At 44.8% G+C, this 19700-nt stretch overlaps 1 protein-coding gene across 1 annotated transcript in view; it reads right to left on the reverse strand.

Moving 5' to 3' along the window:
• The window catches only part of LOC145358695 (procathepsin L-like), a 35961-nt gene extending 28556 nt beyond the window's left edge, over window positions 1–7405 (reverse strand). The window contains exon 1 of the mRNA XM_080212922.1: window positions 7305–7405. Within this exon, the coding sequence (XP_080069048.1) occupies window positions 7305–7389 (85 nt within the window). The 5' untranslated portion in view covers window positions 7390–7405. The remainder of the gene's footprint in view (window positions 1–7304) is intronic.
• Window positions 7406–19700: the final 12295 nt, after the last annotated feature.

Below are 19700 nucleotides of genomic sequence, written 5' to 3' on the forward strand. Positions count from 1 at the left end.
AGAGAGAGAGAGAGAGGGTGTAACTGTGTAATTGAGACCCTCATGTGATGTAATAGGTATAGCCAATCAAAGTGAATTGCTTTAAGTTTAATAAATTATGTAGGGATCGGACAGAGATTTGAATTCTGCCAAGTGGGAAAGGTGGCATTACATTGCATCTTAAAGTTGTAAGGAGAGTTAACCAGTTAGGCACACAGTAGATTTGATTTTGTACTTGCCTGTGTTGGTTACAAAGGCAGAGCTGTAGAAATAATTAAACATGTAGATTGCACATTAGAATGCTTTCAGTATTTCTTCGTGCATCTGTGCTCCAAGTGATATTTTGTTTTATTGTACCAGAATTGTAAGAAGGTGCAAGGGTCTTGATTTAGTGAGGATATTTAATGGTGATAAAAATAAATCTTATTTTGGATTTTCTGAATCAGGCTTTAGTTAATTAAACTGCTGTACTTTGACTCACAATTAGTCTCAGAGGTATCTTTACCTACAAGAATTGGTGCTGAAACCTAGGATCTGTTTACGGGTCCGGTTGAATGGCCACAACTGGAGCTCCGGAACAGATTACCAAATTTAAGGGAGTGAATCAAAGTACAGTAGGTGCTCATCTGTGATGAAAAAGTGTGAGTGAGTGAGAGGTCTGAGCTGAGCACGTACAGACAAGGAGGCATCTGTCTTTACACCCAGCCTTAGACCAGTTGTTAAGAGGGGTGGCCCCCTACGCGAAGCTCAGGAGTTTGAAGTGGGTGTAAAGGCTAGAGAAGGATGCCTGGGATGTGATGTTCAGACGTGAGTAAGAAAGAAAGCCGGCTTAATAGTGTGAGCTTAAGGGTGTAAGCTCACGAGTGTAAGCGGTGGTACGGAGGGGACTGATCACCCCTGATAGGTATCACCGGACTGTGATAAGAGCGACCTAGGGGTGGGATCCATTTCACCCACTAGATCAACAATGGAAATGATTGGAAAAAAAAAGGACAGAACTAAGATAATTGGAATTCTCTTAGTTTGAATTAATTAAACAGGTTTAAACTGGATTAATTGAACACATCTCAGTCTTGGGTAAAAAAAAATTGGGCTGACGACAAGGAGAGAATTAAAACGTCAGAATCACAGATTAGAGAGTTAGAAAAGAGAAACCAAACAAAGAAAATAGCAGTATTGTTAATACATCAGTTAGCTGGACTAATTGAACAAGTAGTCACTTCCACTAAGAAGTGGAGTGGGGATAAAAAAAAAGATTAAGGAATTAGAATTCAGAGTAAGGGAACTGGAGAAACAAAACCAAGTGTTAGAAGACTACTGCAGGGGGACATCACCTCCCTACCCCGGCAGTATGACCATGAAACTCACAGCGCCTGGGGGTGACTTTAATACTGAGGAGAAGGTCTTTAACCTTGCTCCGGTAACGAGGAGAGGAACAGTGAATAACCCATTGACCAATTTAAATACTTCACACCAGGGAAAGACATCAGATCCTAGTGTCACTGGGAAAACTCCAGCCCTGGAGTTCAAAGGCCAAATTTTGGTATTATCATTGTCCCAGGAAGTATTTATAGTATTAGATATAGCTTTGAACTTGAACTCACAGGATAAGTTTTTCTTTATAGTAGACGATAAGCATAGGTGTTATATTTGGGACATTTAATATTCCAAAGGATCAAGGAGATGCCCGTGGACAGGCTAGCTGATGAAATAGCAAAAGAAGCAACCCTAAACCCACAACCAATTAGGATGCAGGCCCTTATTTCCCTAATGCCCCGTGGATTGAATCCAATCTTTATAGAAAAGGAAAAAAAGAGGAGCTGACTGAGATGAGACAGAGAAACAGAAGGCAAAGATAATGATAGTGGCCGTAGATGAGATTGTGAGGAAGAGGGTGGAACCAATAACTGAGGGAAAGACACGAGGGTATTAGTATGTTGAAAGGAAGGAACGAGGAAGTAGAAAAGGTGGGGCACTAAAAGGTGGGGTAACACAAAGAACCCAACAAAAGGGGTGTTATCACTGTGGAATGGTTGGACATTTTAGAAGACAGTGCCCTGAATTACAAAGAGAAGAGAGGGTAGTCCCTCTCATGAGTATGGATGAAGATTAGGGAGGTCAGGGGTTCCTACCCCCGGGAATCCACCGGGAACCCTTGATAAATCTGCAGGTGGGTCCCCAACAAGAAAATGTGGTGTTTCTGGTGGATACGGGGACCACTAGATCCTCTCTGAATTTTATACCGAGAGGAATAAAGTTAATCAATAAATTAATGGTATCAGGAGTGAAAGGGGAAGGTTTTACAGTCCCCATGTTTGAACCGATTATGCTTAAATATCAGACTGAGCGGATAGAGGGTCAACTCTTATACATACCAGAAGTTGGCAGTAATTTATTAGGCAGAGACTTAATAATTAAATTGGGTTTGGCAATTGAAGTAGAAAAGAACCAATTAACAGTAACCATGGCAGTATTAACAGACGAACAGGAACAGCAAATAGACCCGATAGTCTGGGCAGGGGAGGGAAACCGAGGGGGATTAGACGTTCCTCCTCTGCAAATAAATTTTAAAAAAAGGAGAGACAGTGTGTGTTAAGCAATACCCTATACCTTTGCAAGGAAAAAAAGGATTACAGCCAGTAATTGAAGGATTGGTTAGAGATGGACTGCTAGAACCCTGCATGTCCCCTTATAATACCCCTATATTGCCTGTAAAGAAGCCTGATGGAACGTACCGCCTGGTACAGGACCTAAGGGCCCTGAACCAGATAGTGCGGACGCGACACCCCGTTGTCCCTAATCCTTATACTTTATTAAGCAAGATTCCTCCTGATCACGGATGGTTCAGTGTAGTGGACCTAAAAGATGCATTTTGGACATGCCCACTGGTGGAAGAAAGTCGAGACTTATTTGCTTTTGAGTGGGAAAATCCTATCACAGGACAGAAACAGCAGTTCAGGTGGACAGTGCTCCCACAGGGGTTCACAGAGTCCCCAAATCTTTTCAATCAAGTCTTAGAGCAGGTGTTAGAAAGATTTAAAAAGCCTGATGAAATCACGTTACTACAATATGTAGATGACCTTATGTATAATACGATACATAATAATAAGATGTACATATGTATATGTAGTAACAGGAGGAGGAAAGGAAAAGGTAATAGAAGCCACAAATAGCTTATTGAATTTTCTGGGACAACAGGGATTCAGGGTGTCAAAGAAAAAGCTGCAGTATGTAGAGAAAGAAGTTAAATACCTTGGACACCTAATCAGTGAGGGAAGGAGAAGAATAGATCCAGAAAGAATACAAGGAATCCTAGATCTAAATATACTACGGACTAAAAAGGAACTTAGGTGGTTCTTGGGATTAGTAGGATACTGTAGATTGTGGATCGAAGGGTACGCACAGAAAACTAAACAACTATATTTGAAACTGTTAGAAGAAGAACCTAATGTTTTAGAGTGGACAGAGGATAATAGAAACGAAACTCCCTTGGACTAAGTGCTTACCAATAGCACTTTTGCGTATTTGTACACCTCCTCGAAAGGATTTGGGTTTATCCCCCTATGAAATGCTATTTGGACTGCCTTATATGGGGGCAGTCGGGGAGTTACCGGTTCCTGAAATGAATGATCAATTTGTAAAGAAATATATACTGGGCCTGTCCTCCTCGATATCTTCCCTTAGGAAACAAGGATTATTGTCGCAGACTCCAGCCCGCGACTTCACGGTACATACAATTCGACCGGGAGATTGGGTCCTGGTAAAGTCATGGAAAGAAACTAAGCTGCAACTGGAATGGGAGGAACCATATCAAGCACTACTAACAACTGAGACAGCAATCAGGACTGCTGAAAAGGGGTGGACACATCATACTAGAATCAAGGGACTGGTAAAACCTCCAAATAATTCCAACACGTGGATGGCCAAACTGACTGAAGAACCTTTGAAGCTGAAATTTAAAAGACTCTAAATAATCAATTTTTAGTAGCAGCGTGAGCGCGGGAAAGGAACTGTTTTGAATTAAGTTCTCTCCTAAAAGGTAACGAGAAAGGGATAGAATGGAAGGGGTAACCTGGATAATGTTTTCCTTCCTCTTGTCCCAGAGAGTACTTACGAGTATGGGATATAATTCAGATAAGTTAGAAGAGGACAAGGGAAACACTATGAGCTCAGTTACGGTTCTGGATCTCACTACAACACAGGTAGTAGAGACAGACCTGTGTTCTTTGGTAATATGTGGGGATCTGGTGAGCCAGCGAAAATATTCGGTAGAATCCTTACGATTTTATGCCGACGGAAAGTATCCTTGGGGTAAACTCCCTTCCATAATATCCCTTCATCAGAAACATATGCAGCCAAGATCAGAATGCCTAGATAAGGAATACAATCTTTTTGGGACCAAATGGACCGAAAAAAATAAGCGGTCCAGTCTTAGATCCTAAGAACCTCTCCCGGTACTCCATAGCTGGTGGACCCTTCCTTGCGGTTAACTGGACCAGAGACTACCAATTGCACCAGGCAGTATTTGGGATTAGGGTGAAGGAGGGAGGAAAAGATAGCAAATTGAAATGTTGTTTCCGAATCTATGTGGATAAAAATTTGAAAACACCCGATCGGAATGATAAGGTTCCCCAAAACGACCCAAGGGCAGTAAAAGTGGTAGAAATAAATAACCTGAAACAAACCCTTGAAATAGAGACTGGGTATGAGGAAACTAATGCCTGGGTAGAATGGGTCAAATACACTGTACAAAGCTTAAATAAAAGCAATTGCTATGCCTGTGCGTCTGGGAGGCCAGTGGCCCAAATAGTACCCTTCTCTCTGGGATGGAAACATGACAGAAGAGGTATGGAGTGCATGTTAGCCCTGTATCAAGAAAAGGAAGCATGGGGCAACCCGAACTGCACATCCCTATCCCTGATGTTCCCTCCCGTGGAAACAAAGAACTTAAAAACTCCCCCTCAGTTTCTTACTGCTATTGTGAATCACACTTCATGTGTGAACCGACAAGGGGCAGAGTTAACTCATAATATGGGGGAGTTAGAAACATGCTCAGAAATCAGGAGCATTACAGAGAACGGAATGGGAGGGAACTATTCATCATTGAAAATCCCCAGAGCAGATATATGGTGGTATTGTGGAGGAAGGGTACTGAGGCCAACTCTACCCCCCCCGGTGGAAAGGTACATGTGCAATTGTCCAATTGGCTATACCATTTACCCTGGCATTTGAAGAATCAAAAAGGATCAGGAAAAACAAGAGATCAGTGATAGGAATTTCTTTTGATGAAAAGATATATCGAGATCCCATAGGAGTGCCTCGGGGAGTCCCCGATGAATTTAAAGCTCGGAATCAGATTACAGCTGGGTTTGAGTCCTTGTTTTGGTGGGTGACAATAACTAAGAATGTGGATTGGATAAATTATATATATTATAACCAACAGAGATTCATTAACTATACCAGGGATGCTGTCAGGGGGTTGGCGGAACAACTAGACACCACTAGTAGAATGGCATGGGAAAATAGGATGGCCTTGGATATGGTGTTAGCAGAGAAAGGAGGTGTATGTGTAATGTTGGGGGGGAAAGTGTTGTACCTTTATCCCAACTAATACGGGATGGCTCTATAACCCGAGCCTTACGAGGACTAACAACCTTAGCAGAGGAAATAGCAGAAAACTCTGGGGTAAACAACGTATTCACTGACTGGTTAGAGTCCTGGTTTGGAAAATGAAAAGGAATGGTGGTGTCAGTACTAACTTCCTTAATAATAATGGCAGGAATATTGATAACTGTGGGATGTTGCATAATCCCCTGTGTAAGGGGACTGGTCCAAAGGCTTATTGAAACAACACTAACAAAGAAAATGTCCGTGGTAGATCATGGAGAGAGAATGAATTTATTGAAAATTGGAAATGAACTGGATGATGAAGTAGATAAAATAGCGGAACAAATGCTCCGGGAATTTGAAATGTGAGGATGGATGGATGTGTTAACAGCAAGTTAAAAAGAAAAGGGGGGAATTGTGAGCAATAGGTAAAGATGCTGTTAACACATATATCTGTAGAGCATAGAGAAATAGCTTAAAGTTAAATAGATTGGATATAGTCAGGCACATTGATAACCCACTTTATGGAAACAACTGTGAGTTTAGTCACAAACATAGGACATAAGGTTCGATGCTGCTAACACAGCAATAATTAGGGATAATAAAAAGACTGCCTGTAATGTAGAGATAACATCAGAGATGTGATGTGCAGTGAAGCATACATCACATCCTGCAGGAATGTAAGAGGCCCACGTTATAAAAAGCAAATGGTCTGCAAGATGTGTTGTTTATACAACTAAGCATAAAGGGGGAAGGGGTCACTGAGATAGTTGGGACAGCAGTGATTAAGTTGGCAAAGGATTGATTACTGCCAATCTGAACTGGACATGTAACAGTATTGGATAAGATGGATGAGTTTACTAATGCACTCTTGTGATAACAGGAGACATTGTTAGATGGGGAGTAGAGGGGATGGGAACTTGGGGCACCTCGAGCCAATAGGGGAATGACAACACATAGATGGGACAGGGACCACCAATTAGGGGAGAACATCACGTTGCAAAGCCATTACAATGCTTGTAAAAAAGGTATAAAATGTGCTGCAAATCTATGTGAGGTGTGCCTATTTCGCCAGACACCCGGTCTTGCAAGAACGTCAAATAAAATCTTGCTCCTTCAGAACTTGACTTGACTAAATTGTTTAACTGTGAGCTGTGTTTCTCACATCTACCACGCTGCAGCTGCAGTATGTGCGATCTACAGGATGTACTGGAGCAAATTAACAAGGTTATTCCTTCCCTTACAATCTCTACCAGCAAGAAGGACAAGAGCAGCAGTGGCTTGGAATCAAGCTCACCTCCACATTCCCCTCTCAGTCACACCCCATCCTCACTTGGACATATATTGCTGCTCTCTCGTCATTGCCTTGGGAATTCCTACCTCAGAGTATTGTGGGAGCACCTTCACCACAAGGACGGCAGCAGTTTAAATAGAAGGTTCCCCACCATCTTCTCAAGGCAGTTAGGGATGGGCAAGAAACGTTGGCCTTACCAGAATTGGACACATCCTGAAAATAACTCATACAAAATAGCACAGAGGAGGAGAAACTCATCCACCTGATGATTTGAAAGAAAAAAACTGAACCAATTCTCCAAAATCCTAAAACTGATGCATTTGTATCCATTCTGTCTGGACGTATACACACACAGAGCAGAGTGAAACAAGCACATTCCACCTCATTAATCAATATACACTAAAAAGGAGTGAGACAAACTCACCTTGGAGTGATCCTCTGAACAGCTCCACTGAACGGCGGCGGATAGACTCCCACATTATATACACACACAGCCTTCCACAAGCCATCCCTTCAGACCTATGGCAACACCTTTGATTGAGAAATGGGAGATAAGGGGTAAAGTGAGATTGTCTCACGTCTCTCTGAGTGCTGCTGAAGAATCAAATTCTTTTTTTGCAAGAGTACAAGAATATTGTTTTGAAATGTTATCTCCTCTCATCAATTTCTTATCCATCTAATTTGATGTCACCACCACTAAGTGCAACAGCATTTCGACACAATTCGGGGTGTGAAGAGATTTGGAGAGTTGCTGATATCAGATCACATGTCCATTGCCCTTGCTGTGCTCTGCATGGGTGTTGCTGAGATCAAGATGATAAAATGTGAGTGAGCTGAGTGTGTGTTCCAGCTCTGGCCCACTCTCTACACAACAGGATGGAGAATCTTCTCAGTGTGAAGATGGGACTTTGTCTCCACATTGACTGTGCGCTGGTCACTCAGAAGAACATAAGAAATAGGAGCAGGAGTTGGCCATCTAGCCCCTCCAGCCTGCCCCGCCATTCAATAAGGTCACGGCTGATCTGATAGTGATTCAGTTCCACTTTCCCGCTTTCTCCCCATAACCATTAATTCCCTTATTGATCAGAAATCTATTGACCCGTGACTTAACACTCCGATTGATACTGTCATGGACAGATGAATTTGGGGCAGGCAGGTTGATGAGGATGAGGACAAATCAGGGGTGATTCTCCCAGCTCGAGCGGTGCAGCGGGCCGGGGGACATAAGCAAGTCCATTTAGCAGGCTCCCCACTGGGCACCAGGGCCTCCGTGCATCTCCTGACCCCCAGATTTCCAGGGGGTGTCAGCTCCATGCCAGAAATCAGCAATCCCGCAACAATGTCCTTTAGAACTTAGTCCTCCCAGTCAGAGTTGATGCCACCATGCCACACTTTGAGATGGACATTGACTACACTCTGTGCCCTTGCCACCCTCAGATGCCCGGTGATCCGTCCAGCTCATTTACTTGGTGTCAGATTTGAAGCAATTTGAGTTGCTCGCTTGGCCATTTAACATCAGCCACGTTGCTGGGTGGGTCTGGAGTCACATGTAGGCCAGGGTCAGGGGAGGGCAGCAGCTTTTCTTCCCGAAAGAGGGCAATGGAACCAGATTGTTTTTTTATGACAATGACTTCACGGCCACTATTACTGAGACTCGATGTTTCATTCCACCAGCTGCCATGGTGAGATTCGAACCTGCCACACAGAGCAGTTAGCCTGGGCCATAGGATTGCTGGCCCAGTGACGTTACCACGACACCCACACTCCCCCCAGTTTATTTGTCGTACACTTGCCTGACAAGAAGACTCAGTCGTTTAAGGTATTTTGTAATGAAATCCCACCTGAAGATGAAGTCAATGGGAACCCTACGACAGGCCTTTAACAGTTACTGAAAGCTGATGTGAATCAGCCAGCTTTGTGCAGTTGTGTCTGAGTTCACTGCTTTTCTTTGTTGAACAAGGGAGGGCAGCAGGAGAATGGCAACTTGCCTGGAGCCTCACAAGTGGTGAGGGTGAGTCGGGGTTAGTGGGAGTTGCTGGGGGAACAGGGAGTGGGAATGTGTTCAGGGGCTCCGAGGAATGGAACAAGACAGGGATTGGCTCCCTGGATCTGTTCTGGTGGGGGTGAGGAGGACACTCAGTCATGGTAGAAAATGAGAGGGCTGAAACCCGGGGTCACATCTGTGTCCATCTCAGGGGTTGCCGGCTGGCGGAGGGAACATTTAGTCAGAGGGAGGAGGTGGATTAGAGCAGGGCAAGGGGGCAGGCCCAGTCCGAGGGTGAAAGTGGTATTTGGAGGGATACGAGTGAAGGACACAAAGGTGAGGGTGGCAGGAGGAGGGTGAGGCAAACGGGTTCTGTCACAAACTTTACATGGCCAATGGCATTTCACAATGTCTCCAAAAGCACGTGAGGTGCCGGGATTGGAGGTTGAAGTGGGAGGAGCTCAGGGTGTGGTGGGCAGAGTTTCAGTTCAGGACAACAAAAGGAGTTGAAAATATTCATCGGTTTTGTGGGTGAAACCCATGGACACTCATCATCTCACTGTCTGCCTCCATCACACGGTTTAATTGCTGGAATAGCTCTGTGTCTCAGACAACCAATACCCCTGCAGCGAAAGAGAGGTGGGAAGAGATCAGCCACGATTTAGGATTGACCCACAGAGCAGGATCAGAGCCAACTTCTGCTCCTAATTCCTATGTTCCAATCAGGAGCAGGAGGAGAGGGAGTGACAAAGGCAGCCTCTCGCTGTTCAACGCACAGAGGCCTCAGAGCCAGCAACAGGCAGCACCACAGGAGGAGCCTGGTCAGGATGAACCTACCCAGGGAAGACATCATAGGAATTCCAGGATTCCTGCTATCCCAGGAAACATCCTGGCAAACCCACACTGCACTCCCTCGATAGCAAGAACACCTTTCCTTAGATAAGGACACCAAAACTGTACATTCCAGCTGTGGCCTTACTAACATCCTATATAATTGCAGTAAAACATCCCTGTTCCTTTAATTCAAATCCTCTCGCTATGAAGGCCAACAGATTATTTGTCTTCTTTCCTGCCTGCTGTATTTGCGCACTTACTTTCAGTGACTGATGCAGAAGGGCAGCAAGGTATCGCTGAGTATCACCTCTCTCAATTTACACCCATTCAAATAATGACCTGCCTTCCTAATATTGCTACCAAAATGAACAACACAGTAGCTGCTCCTTGAAAAATCTCCACATTTTGGACGTTCCCAGTCCCTGTAGTCTCCTAGTCCAACCTATGCTTCCTAATTCTCTCCTAATAGCCTCATAATTACCCTTCCCCCAGCTAAAACTACTGACCCGAGGTTCGTGCCTATCCCTTTCCATCACTAAGGTGAACGTAACCGAATTGTGGTCACTATCACCAAAATGCACACCAACTTCCAAGTCTAGCACCTGGTCTGGCTCAAAGATATTAAAAAGAGACAATTTGTGGCAATGTTGATTTATCACGTTTGAACAGAATGGACTGGGTTTTGTGCTCTCTACAGTAACACACATTCAATCCCAGCAAAGCTGACGAGAGTCAAATCTAATTGTATTTTCCTTCTCTGTGTCCTTACATAGTTCTTCCAAATTTGGGGATAAGGTTCCTGACGTAGTTACAAACATTCAAAGAACAACCATTGAAAGAACAGGTCACTTGCTCCAGGCAAAAATTGTGAGGAAGATGGAATGACTTGTTTGCTCTCTGCACATTGAGAACATCAACATGAACATGCCTTAGAGATTTCTGATTCTGCAACAAAACTGCTGCTGCAAGACCTGGAGAAATCAAGTTTTACAATTCAGGCAACTTCGCAACATTCTGAACATTAGTTCACTGAGTTTGTTATAACCGGTAACCAAAATTTCTCCATTTCTACTGCCAGTTCTCTATTTCTATTCTTCTGATCTTTCTATAACTGTTACAGTTTCTGGCCATTCCCCATTTGGGGTAAAATTCCCTGGAGTTTCTCCCAGTGGAATCAGTAATGTAATGGTGCTGGAGCGGGAGAGAGTCTGAGGAAATGATTCCCACTTGTGTTAAGGGATGAGAGGATTTAGTTCTGAGAAAAGACTTGGAGACTTCATCAGCACAAACAGGGTCAAGGGAATTCATAGAAATCATAGAAACTCTACAGTACGGAAAGTGGCCATTTGGCCCATCGAGTCTGTACCAACCACAATCCCACCCAGGCCCTACTCCCATATCCCTACATATTTACCCACTGATCTACACATCTCAGGACACTAAGGGTAACTTTTAGCATGGCCAATCAACCTAACCCGCACATCTTTGGACTGTGGGAGGAAACCGGAGTACCCAGAGGAAACCCACGCAGACACGAGGAGAATGTGCAAACTCCACACAGATAGTCACCCAAGCCCACACTCCAGTGACCCAAACTCCACACAGAAATGGAGACAATCTATTGATTTGAGTGAGGAATGAGTGAGGGAGTAGGAGGCAGACAGTGGGGATAATCAGTCTGTGCTCCAATTGGCAGAATGTGGCTCGTGGTTTCTCCCAGGGATCTGTATTGGGGCCTCAGCTTTTCATTCCATTGATAAATGACTGAGATGAAGGAATAGAGAGTCAGAAATCCAAGTTTCCTGTTGGGACTCAGTGAATTGACAGATTAGGTTGGGATGGGAACAGAATGTTGTCATTGGACATTGATAGATGCAATAAAGTGGAGAAAGTTTGGTTCATGTTCATAATCATTGCCAAAATAATGATGGAGAGAGCATGGAACATTTTACCAAAAATAATGGTGACAGTAAAATTGATAATTGCTCTGAAAAAGAAATGAGGTTGCTGCTTGTGAAAATATAATTTTAGCTCACCTTATCTTTTCACATCAGGAAGTGTGTTCGGTTCTCCCTAGTTAACGCAGCCAGAATTGTTTGTGAAATGATTCCAGTGTGTCATCCTCCTCTCTAACCAATCATTCATTCCATGGATCCTTCGTTGTCTGTGTAGGAACATGGGAACAGGAGGAAGTTATAGAATCCCTACAGTGCAGAAGGAGGCCTTTGTCACTGACTCTCTGACACAGCATCTTATCTCAGCCTATCCCTGTAACCCCACATATTGACTCCATTCATCCCCCTAACCAACACATCTTGGCAAACAAAGGGGCAATTTATCCTGGCCAATCCACCTAACCCGCACATCTTTGGACTGTGGGAGGAAACCGGAGCCCCCAGCCAAAACCCATGCAGACATGAGGAGAATGTACAAACTCCACACAGACAGTGACCCGAGGCCAGTCATGAACTGGGTCTCTGGTGTTGGGAGGCAGCGGTGTTAACCATTGTGCCACTGTGCCAGCCCATTTCGCGAGACTGTGGCTGATCTGTGACCAAAATCCAATGCCTTTTCAAAATGCCGGCAGTGTGGGACGGATTCAACGGGAAAGCCCATCGACACTGGTGGGACGCTTCCCTCCACCGGGAAACATGTCATGGGGGAGGGGGGTGGAATCAGCCCATTAGTTGAGATCTTCAGATGATAAAAATCCATCAAACCCAGATTTAAAATGAACAATTTATTTCACATTAATGGCTGTTTGAGGAAGAGAGTGCAAAGTTCCAGCACACTTTGTGTGTCAAAGGATTTCAAAATTACACTCCTGAAACATCTGAATCTAAATTTAAATGATGGGCCGTGGTCTCAACTCCCGAACCAAAGGAACTGGCTTTTCTCCAGCTCTTGACCTGTTCCCCATCTTCAAAACTTTGGTGAGAATTGTTTCAGCAAAACAATCGCACACAGTAATCCTTGGTGACCACGTGTGACTCTGCTCAATCTCCAGCCCACTCACTCCAAGGCCTATATCCTAATGTGTGGTCCCTAGAACCACTCACAATATTCCAGGGATGTTCTAACTGAGACCTTCTTTAACTGACACACGCCTCCTGCACCCTGAATTCTAGTCCACTTGTTAGACAGACCACCATTCCAGTCCCTTTGCGATTATTTCCTGCACCTGTTGTGGTGAAACCAAATACCTCAGAGACTCAGCTACCCATTGGCACAACGGTGGAGGAAGCTCGACACCTGACTGTTTCACCCATTGGGTGCACACACTGCATGGAATCAGAGAGTCCTTACAGTGCAGGAGAGGCCATTCAGCCGGTTGAGTCTGTACTGACTCTCTGACAGGCCTTCTCCCCTATCCTAACCCCATACATTTCCCATCCGTCTAACAAACACGATTGCGTGCTGACTGAGAATGAAGAGACTCGGGGCGTTATCTTACCGATGGGTCACGCCTGCTGTAGCGAGGATGGAGAACTTGGTGCTCAGCCAAATCTCTGTTTACTGCAGCGAGAGCAGAAAGTCCCACCGGTGTGAATGGCTGTAAGATTCCTGCCTGAATCTTAATCTTTTGCCTCCTTAATATCTAACACAGCAACGCAGAATCGCTGAGCAGAAACTGATAGCCGAGTTCCGCACACATGAGGACGGCCTCAACCGGGATCTTGGGTTCATGTCACATTGTTCACTGTGCCCACCCCAGTCCAACGCCAGCAATTCCACATTATAAGAAAGCTAGAACAGGAAGTAGGCGAGCAGGGGGAGTTGCACTTTCGATGAGGGAAAACATCACGGCCGGACTGAGAGGGGATATATCCGAGGGTTCGGCCACTGAGTCTATATGGGTAGAACTGAGAAATAAGAAGGGGGAAATCACTTTGATGGGGTTGTACTATAGGCCCCCTGACAGGGTTGTACTATAGGTCAGTGGGAAATTGAGGAGCAAATATGTAAGGAGATTACAGATAACTCCAAGAGAAATAGGGTGGTAACAGTAGGGGATTTTAACTTTCCCAACATTAACTGGGACTGCCACAGTATTCGAGGATTGGATGGAGGGAAATTTGTTGAATGTATTCAGGAGGAATTTCTCATTCAATATGTGGATGGCCCGACTAGAGAGGGGGCAAAACTTGACCTCCTCTTGGGAAATAAGGAAGGGCAGGTGACAGACGTGTTAGTGAGGGGTCACTTTGGGACCAGTGACCATAATTCTATCAGTTTTAAGATAGGAATGGAGAATGATAGGTCTGGCCCAAAAGTTCAAATTCTAAATTGGGACAAGGCCAATTTTGATGGAATCAGGCAGGAACTGCCAAAAATAAACTGGGGGAGTCTGTGGGGAGACAAAGGGGTGTCTGGTAAGTGGCAGGTTTTCAACAGTGTCTTAATCAGGGAACAGGGTAAATACATCCCTCTTAGAGTGAAGGGCAAGGCTGGTAGAAGTAGGGAACTCTGGATAACTTGGGATAGTGAGGCCCTGGTCAAGAAGAAAAAGGAAGCACATGACATGCATAGGCAGCTGGGGTCAAGTGAATCCCTTGAAGAGTGTAGGGGGTGTAGGAATAGAGTTAAGGGAGAAATCAGGAGGGCAAAAAGGGGACATGAGATTGTTTTGGCAGATAAGGCAAAGGAGAATCCAAAGAGATTCCACAAATACATAAAGGGCAAAAGAGTAACTAGAGAGAGAGTAGGGTCTCTTAAGGATCAACAAGGTCATCTATGTGCGGATCCACAAGAAATGGGTGAGATCCTAAATGAATATTTCTCATCAGTATTTACTGTTGAAAAATGCATAGATGTTAAGGAACTTGGGGAAATAAATAGTAATGTCTTGAGGAGTGTACATATTACAGAGAAGGACACGCTGGAAGTCTTAAAGCGCATCAAGGTAGATAAATCCCCAGGACCTGATGAAGTGTATCCCAGGACATTGTGGGAGGATGGGAGGAAATTGTGGGTCCCCGAGCTGAGATATTTCAATCATCGATAGTCGCGGGTGAGGTGCCTGAAGATTGGAGGTTGGCAAATGTTGTGCCTTTATTTAAAAAGAGTTGCAGGGAAAAGCCTGCGAACTACAGGCTGGTGAGCCTTGCATCTGTGGTGGGTAAGTTGTTGGAAGGTATTTTGAGTGACAGGATTTACAGGCATTCAGAGATTCAAGGACTGATTAGGGACAGTCAGCATGGCTTTGTGAGTGGAAAATCATGACTCACAAATTTGATTGAGTTTTTTGAAGGGGTAACCAAGAAGGTAGATGTGGGCAGTGCAGTTGATGTTGTCCACATGGACTTTAGCAAGGCTTTTGACAAGGTACCACATGGTAGGTTGTTGCATAAGATTAAATCTCATGGGATCCAGGGTGAGGTAGCTCAATAGATACAAAACTGGCTTGATGACAAAAGCCAGAGGGTGTTTGCAGAGAGTTGTTTTCAAACTGGAGACCTGTGACCAGCGGTGTGCCTCAGGGATCAGTGGTGGGTCTACTATTATTTGTGATTTATATCAATGATTTGGATGAGAATGTCGGAGGCATGGTTAGTAAGTTTGCAGATGACACCAAGATTGGTGGCATAGTGGACAGTTATCTCTAATTCCAATGGGATCTTGATCAATTGGGCCAGTGAGGCGGACAAATGGCAGATGGAGTTTAATTGAGATAAATGCAACGTGATGCATTTTGGTAGATTGAACCAGGGCAGGACTTACTCAGTTAATGGTAGGGCTCTGGGAGAGATACAGAACAAAGAACGAAGAACAAAGAACAGCACAGCACAGGAAACAGGCCCTTTGGCCCTACAAGCCCACGCTGCCCATTTTAACACTCAGTGAGTGCCTTATTCCAATCCTCCTTCTACCTACGACTTTTGTCTACATCTCGTGGACTCCACAATAAAGGGGGTGCAAATTTAGGGAATTATATGTGTGCCAGATTAAGGGAGGTCCAATTTAGGGACAATTTATTTACACCAATCAGCCTAAAAGCATGTTTTTGGGGTGTGGGAGGAAACCCGGAGCACTGAAATGAAAATATCCGTATGTTCTGAACACTTCAGTCAAAAGTTTTCTGTCCAGGAAACTTGTTTTATTTTTGAGGAAGAAACTAAGCTTGTAAAGAAATATCGCTGTTATGTTGGTGGATCCCAAGCTTCTGGAGTTAACACCTTGCACAACAATTTGAACACTTTCTGTAAAATCACGTGGAGAAAACTGTGAAATTAACCATTTTGACCCTTATCACCTGCAGGCAGAATGCAGCTTTCATGGTGAGACCTTGATTTTGGGGGAAACATTTACTTGTACTGTTTCTGGATGTAACTGAGTGGAAAAAGTATATAGTTCACAGCACAATAACCTGATGAACAGTCACAAGCAGCAACCTCATTTCTTTTTCAGAGCAATTATCAATTTTACTGTCACCATTATTTTTGATAAAATGTTCCATGCTCTCTCCATCATTATTTTGGTTATTGGTTTCCAATTTCAATATAATTTTAATTCAATATTCCTTCCCTAGTATCCTGGCCGCCATTTCTGTTACCCGCTGAATCATACAATGCAGAAGAGGCCCTTTGGCCCATCGAGCCCACCCTGACATATTAGAAAGACCTGAACTCCCACCTAATCCCATCTGCCGGCACTCAGCCCACAGCCCCGAGTGTTACAATGGGCCAAGGGCTCGTCCGGAGACTTGTTAAAGGATGTGAGGCCTCCCTCCCCCACCACCCTCCCAGGCAGCACATTCCAGACCCTCACCACCCTCTGGGTGAAAAGGTTTTTCCTCACATTCCCCCCTCCCCCTAAACCTCCCGTCCCTCACCTTGAATCTATATTCCCTCGTGACTGATCCTTCAACGAAAGGGGAAACAGCTTCTCCTTATCCACTCTGTCCGTGTCCCTCATAATCTTGTCCACCTCGATCAGGTCACCGCCCCCCCTCGGTCTTTTCTGCTCCAATGGAGACAACCCAAGCCTATTGAACCCCTCTTCAAAACTTAAATGTCCCACCCCGGGCAACGTGCTGGTGAATCTCCTCTGCACCCCCTCCTGTGGTGACCAGAACTGTACACAGTGCTCCAGCTGTGGCCTCACCAAAGTTCGATACAACTCCTACATGAGTTCTCTGCGTTTGTAATCTATGCCTCAATTGATGAAGGTGAGCGACCCTTTTTCACCATCCTGCTAACATCCCCTTCTTCTTTCAGAGATCTGTGGACAAACACACCAAGGGCCCCCTTTGTTCCACAGAACTTCCCAGTGTCCGACCATTCATTGAATACTTCCTGGTCAAATTACTCCTTCCAAAGTGCATCACCTCACACTTTTCAGGGTTAAATTCCATCTGCCACTTTCTTGCCCATTTGGCCGTTCCGTCTATATCTTCACGTAGCCCAAGACACCCCACCTCACTGTTAAACACCTGGCTAATCTTTGAATTGGTTTGTCCATTTTGATTGTTCCGTCATTGTTATATTTCTCTGTTTTGAACTTGATTACCGAGTCTACCTCTGAACTGATTGAATTTTTTGATGTGAGCGACACAGTTTGTATGATTGAATCGCGTGAATGTAAAACAGACTGAGCGTGGGCAAGAAACAGAAATGGAGGTAGCAGTGTTAGAATGTCTGAATTCGGAACAGGAGGAGGCCATTCAGCCCCTCGAACCGACTCATTTGATCTGATTGTGGCCTCAACTCTGCTTTCCGATCTGCCTCTTCATTTCCTTTCTCAATCCAGAAGCTGGGGGGTGGGAGAATGGTGGCATGGTGGTTTTGTCACTGAACGAGTAATTAAAAGACCCAGGTTAACGCTCTGGGGACCTGGGTTCGAATCCCACCACGGCAGATGGTGAAATTTGAATTCAGCTAAAGAAAATCTGGAGTTAAAAAGTCTAATGATGGTTGTTGTAAAAACCTATTTGGGTTCACTAACGTCCTTCAGGGAAGGAAGTCTGCCACCCTTACCTGGTCTGACCAACACGTGACTCCAGCCTCACTGCAATGTGGTTGTCTCTTAAGTTGCCCTCTGAAATACACTCAGTTCGTGGGCAATTAGGGATGGGCAATAAATGCTGGCATTGCCGACATCCCCTGAATGAATTTTAAAAATCTAACTCGGCTTTCGATGGGAAAGAGAGAGTATTCACTCACTGAGAGAGAAAAGAAATCTCCGCATCACCAGCTTAAACTGGAGATCCCTCATTTCTTCTCATTAAAGTCTTTGAAAAGGGTTTCTCTGAGTATTTACCCTGTCAATCCTCTCTGGATCTTCTTTGTTTCAATAAGAGCATCTTCTAAACCCCAGCAGATCTAGGCCCATCCTGCCCAATATTCCCTCATGAGATTAAGCCCCTTCATCCCAGGAATCATCCAAGTCACCCTTTCCTCAACTCCTTTCCATTCGGAGAATGTTCCTCATTGGTGCTGAATGAAAACATGTTTTTAGAACGGGTTTGAATGGGGGAGCTGGGCTAACCACACTTAGAAACAAATACTCGAGCATTCTGACTTCTTTCGGGATATTTTACATTCTTTCTTTCTAAGGCGGGCTGGAGATAAAATCACCAGGACTGATTGATCAAATTCTAGGCCTGGAGCCTGACCCGTGGGACTTTCTGACTCCCTGATGGGCTGTTGATATGACTAAAATTCCAGTGCACCTCCACAAGCGCATTTTTCTCAGATTCAATCGAGTTTGATGACCTTCCGCCCCCCCCGTCTAATCCATCCAAAAGCACAGACGTAGATGTTTGAGTTCCTCCCTCGTCTTAACTGTGGGCCAGGTTTGTCTGTGTGAGGAGAATTTCATCAATTTTATCTCATGAAGGAATCAAGTTGCGGAGAAACTAGGTCCTGTGCAGCCGTCAGTTTGGAACCGGTTGCAGAGAAAAGGCCAGCCTATGATGGTCATAGATCAGAAAATCCTACAGTGCAGAAAGAGGCCCTTCGGCCCATCGAGTCTGCACCGAACACAATCCCACCCAGGCCCTACCCCCATCTCCCTACATACTATACCCACTAATCCCGCTAACCTACGCATCCCAGGACACTAAGGGGCAATTTCTTAGCATGGACAATCTACCTAACCCATAGAACATAGAACATTCCAGCGTAGTACAGGCCCTTCGCCCCTCGATGTTGCGCCGACCAGTGGAAACAATCTCATGACCCTCTAACCTAAACTATTCCAATGTTATCCATATGCCTATCCACTGACCATTTGAACGCCCTTAAAGTTGGCGAATCCACAACTGCTGCAGGCAGGGCATTCCACGCCCTTACTACCCTCTGAGTAAAGAACCTACCTCTGACATCCATCCTATAATTACCACCCCTCAGTTTAAAGCTATGTCCCCTCGTGTTAGCCATCACCATCTGAGGAAAAAGGCTCTCACTGTGCACCCTATCTAACCCTCTGATCATCTTGTATGCCTCAATTAGGTCACCTCTCAACCTTCTTCTTTCTAACGAAAACAACCTCAAGTCCCTGAGCCTTTCCTCATAAGACCTTCCCACCATACCAGGCAACATCCTGGTAAACCTCCTCTGCACCCTTTCCAATGCCTCCACATCTTTCTTATAATGCGGCGACCAGAACTATACGCAATACTCCAAGTGCGGCCACACCAGAGTTTTGTGCAGTTGAAACATGACCTCACGGCTCCGAAATTCAATCCCTCTACCAATAAAAGCCAACACACCGTACGCCTTCTTAACAACCTTATCAACCTGGGTGCCAACTTTCAGGGATCTATGCACATGTACCCCAAGATCCCTCTGCTCGTCAACACTACTAAGAGTCCTTCCAATAGCCCTATATTCTGTACTCCTGTTACTCTTACCAAGGTGAATCACCTCACACTTTTCCGCATTAAACGCCATTTGCCACCTCTCGGCCCAGCTCTGCAGCTTATCTATGTCCCTCTGCAAACTGTAGCATCCATCCTCACTGTCTACAACTCCTCCGACTTTGGTGTCATCAGCAAATTTA

The sequence above is a fragment of the Carcharhinus amblyrhynchos genome, chromosome 26, assembly GCF_965287045.1.
Source record: "Carcharhinus amblyrhynchos chromosome 26, sCarAmb.v2.hapA, whole genome shotgun sequence".
NCBI lineage: Eukaryota > Metazoa > Chordata > Chondrichthyes > Carcharhiniformes > Carcharhinidae > Carcharhinus > Carcharhinus amblyrhynchos.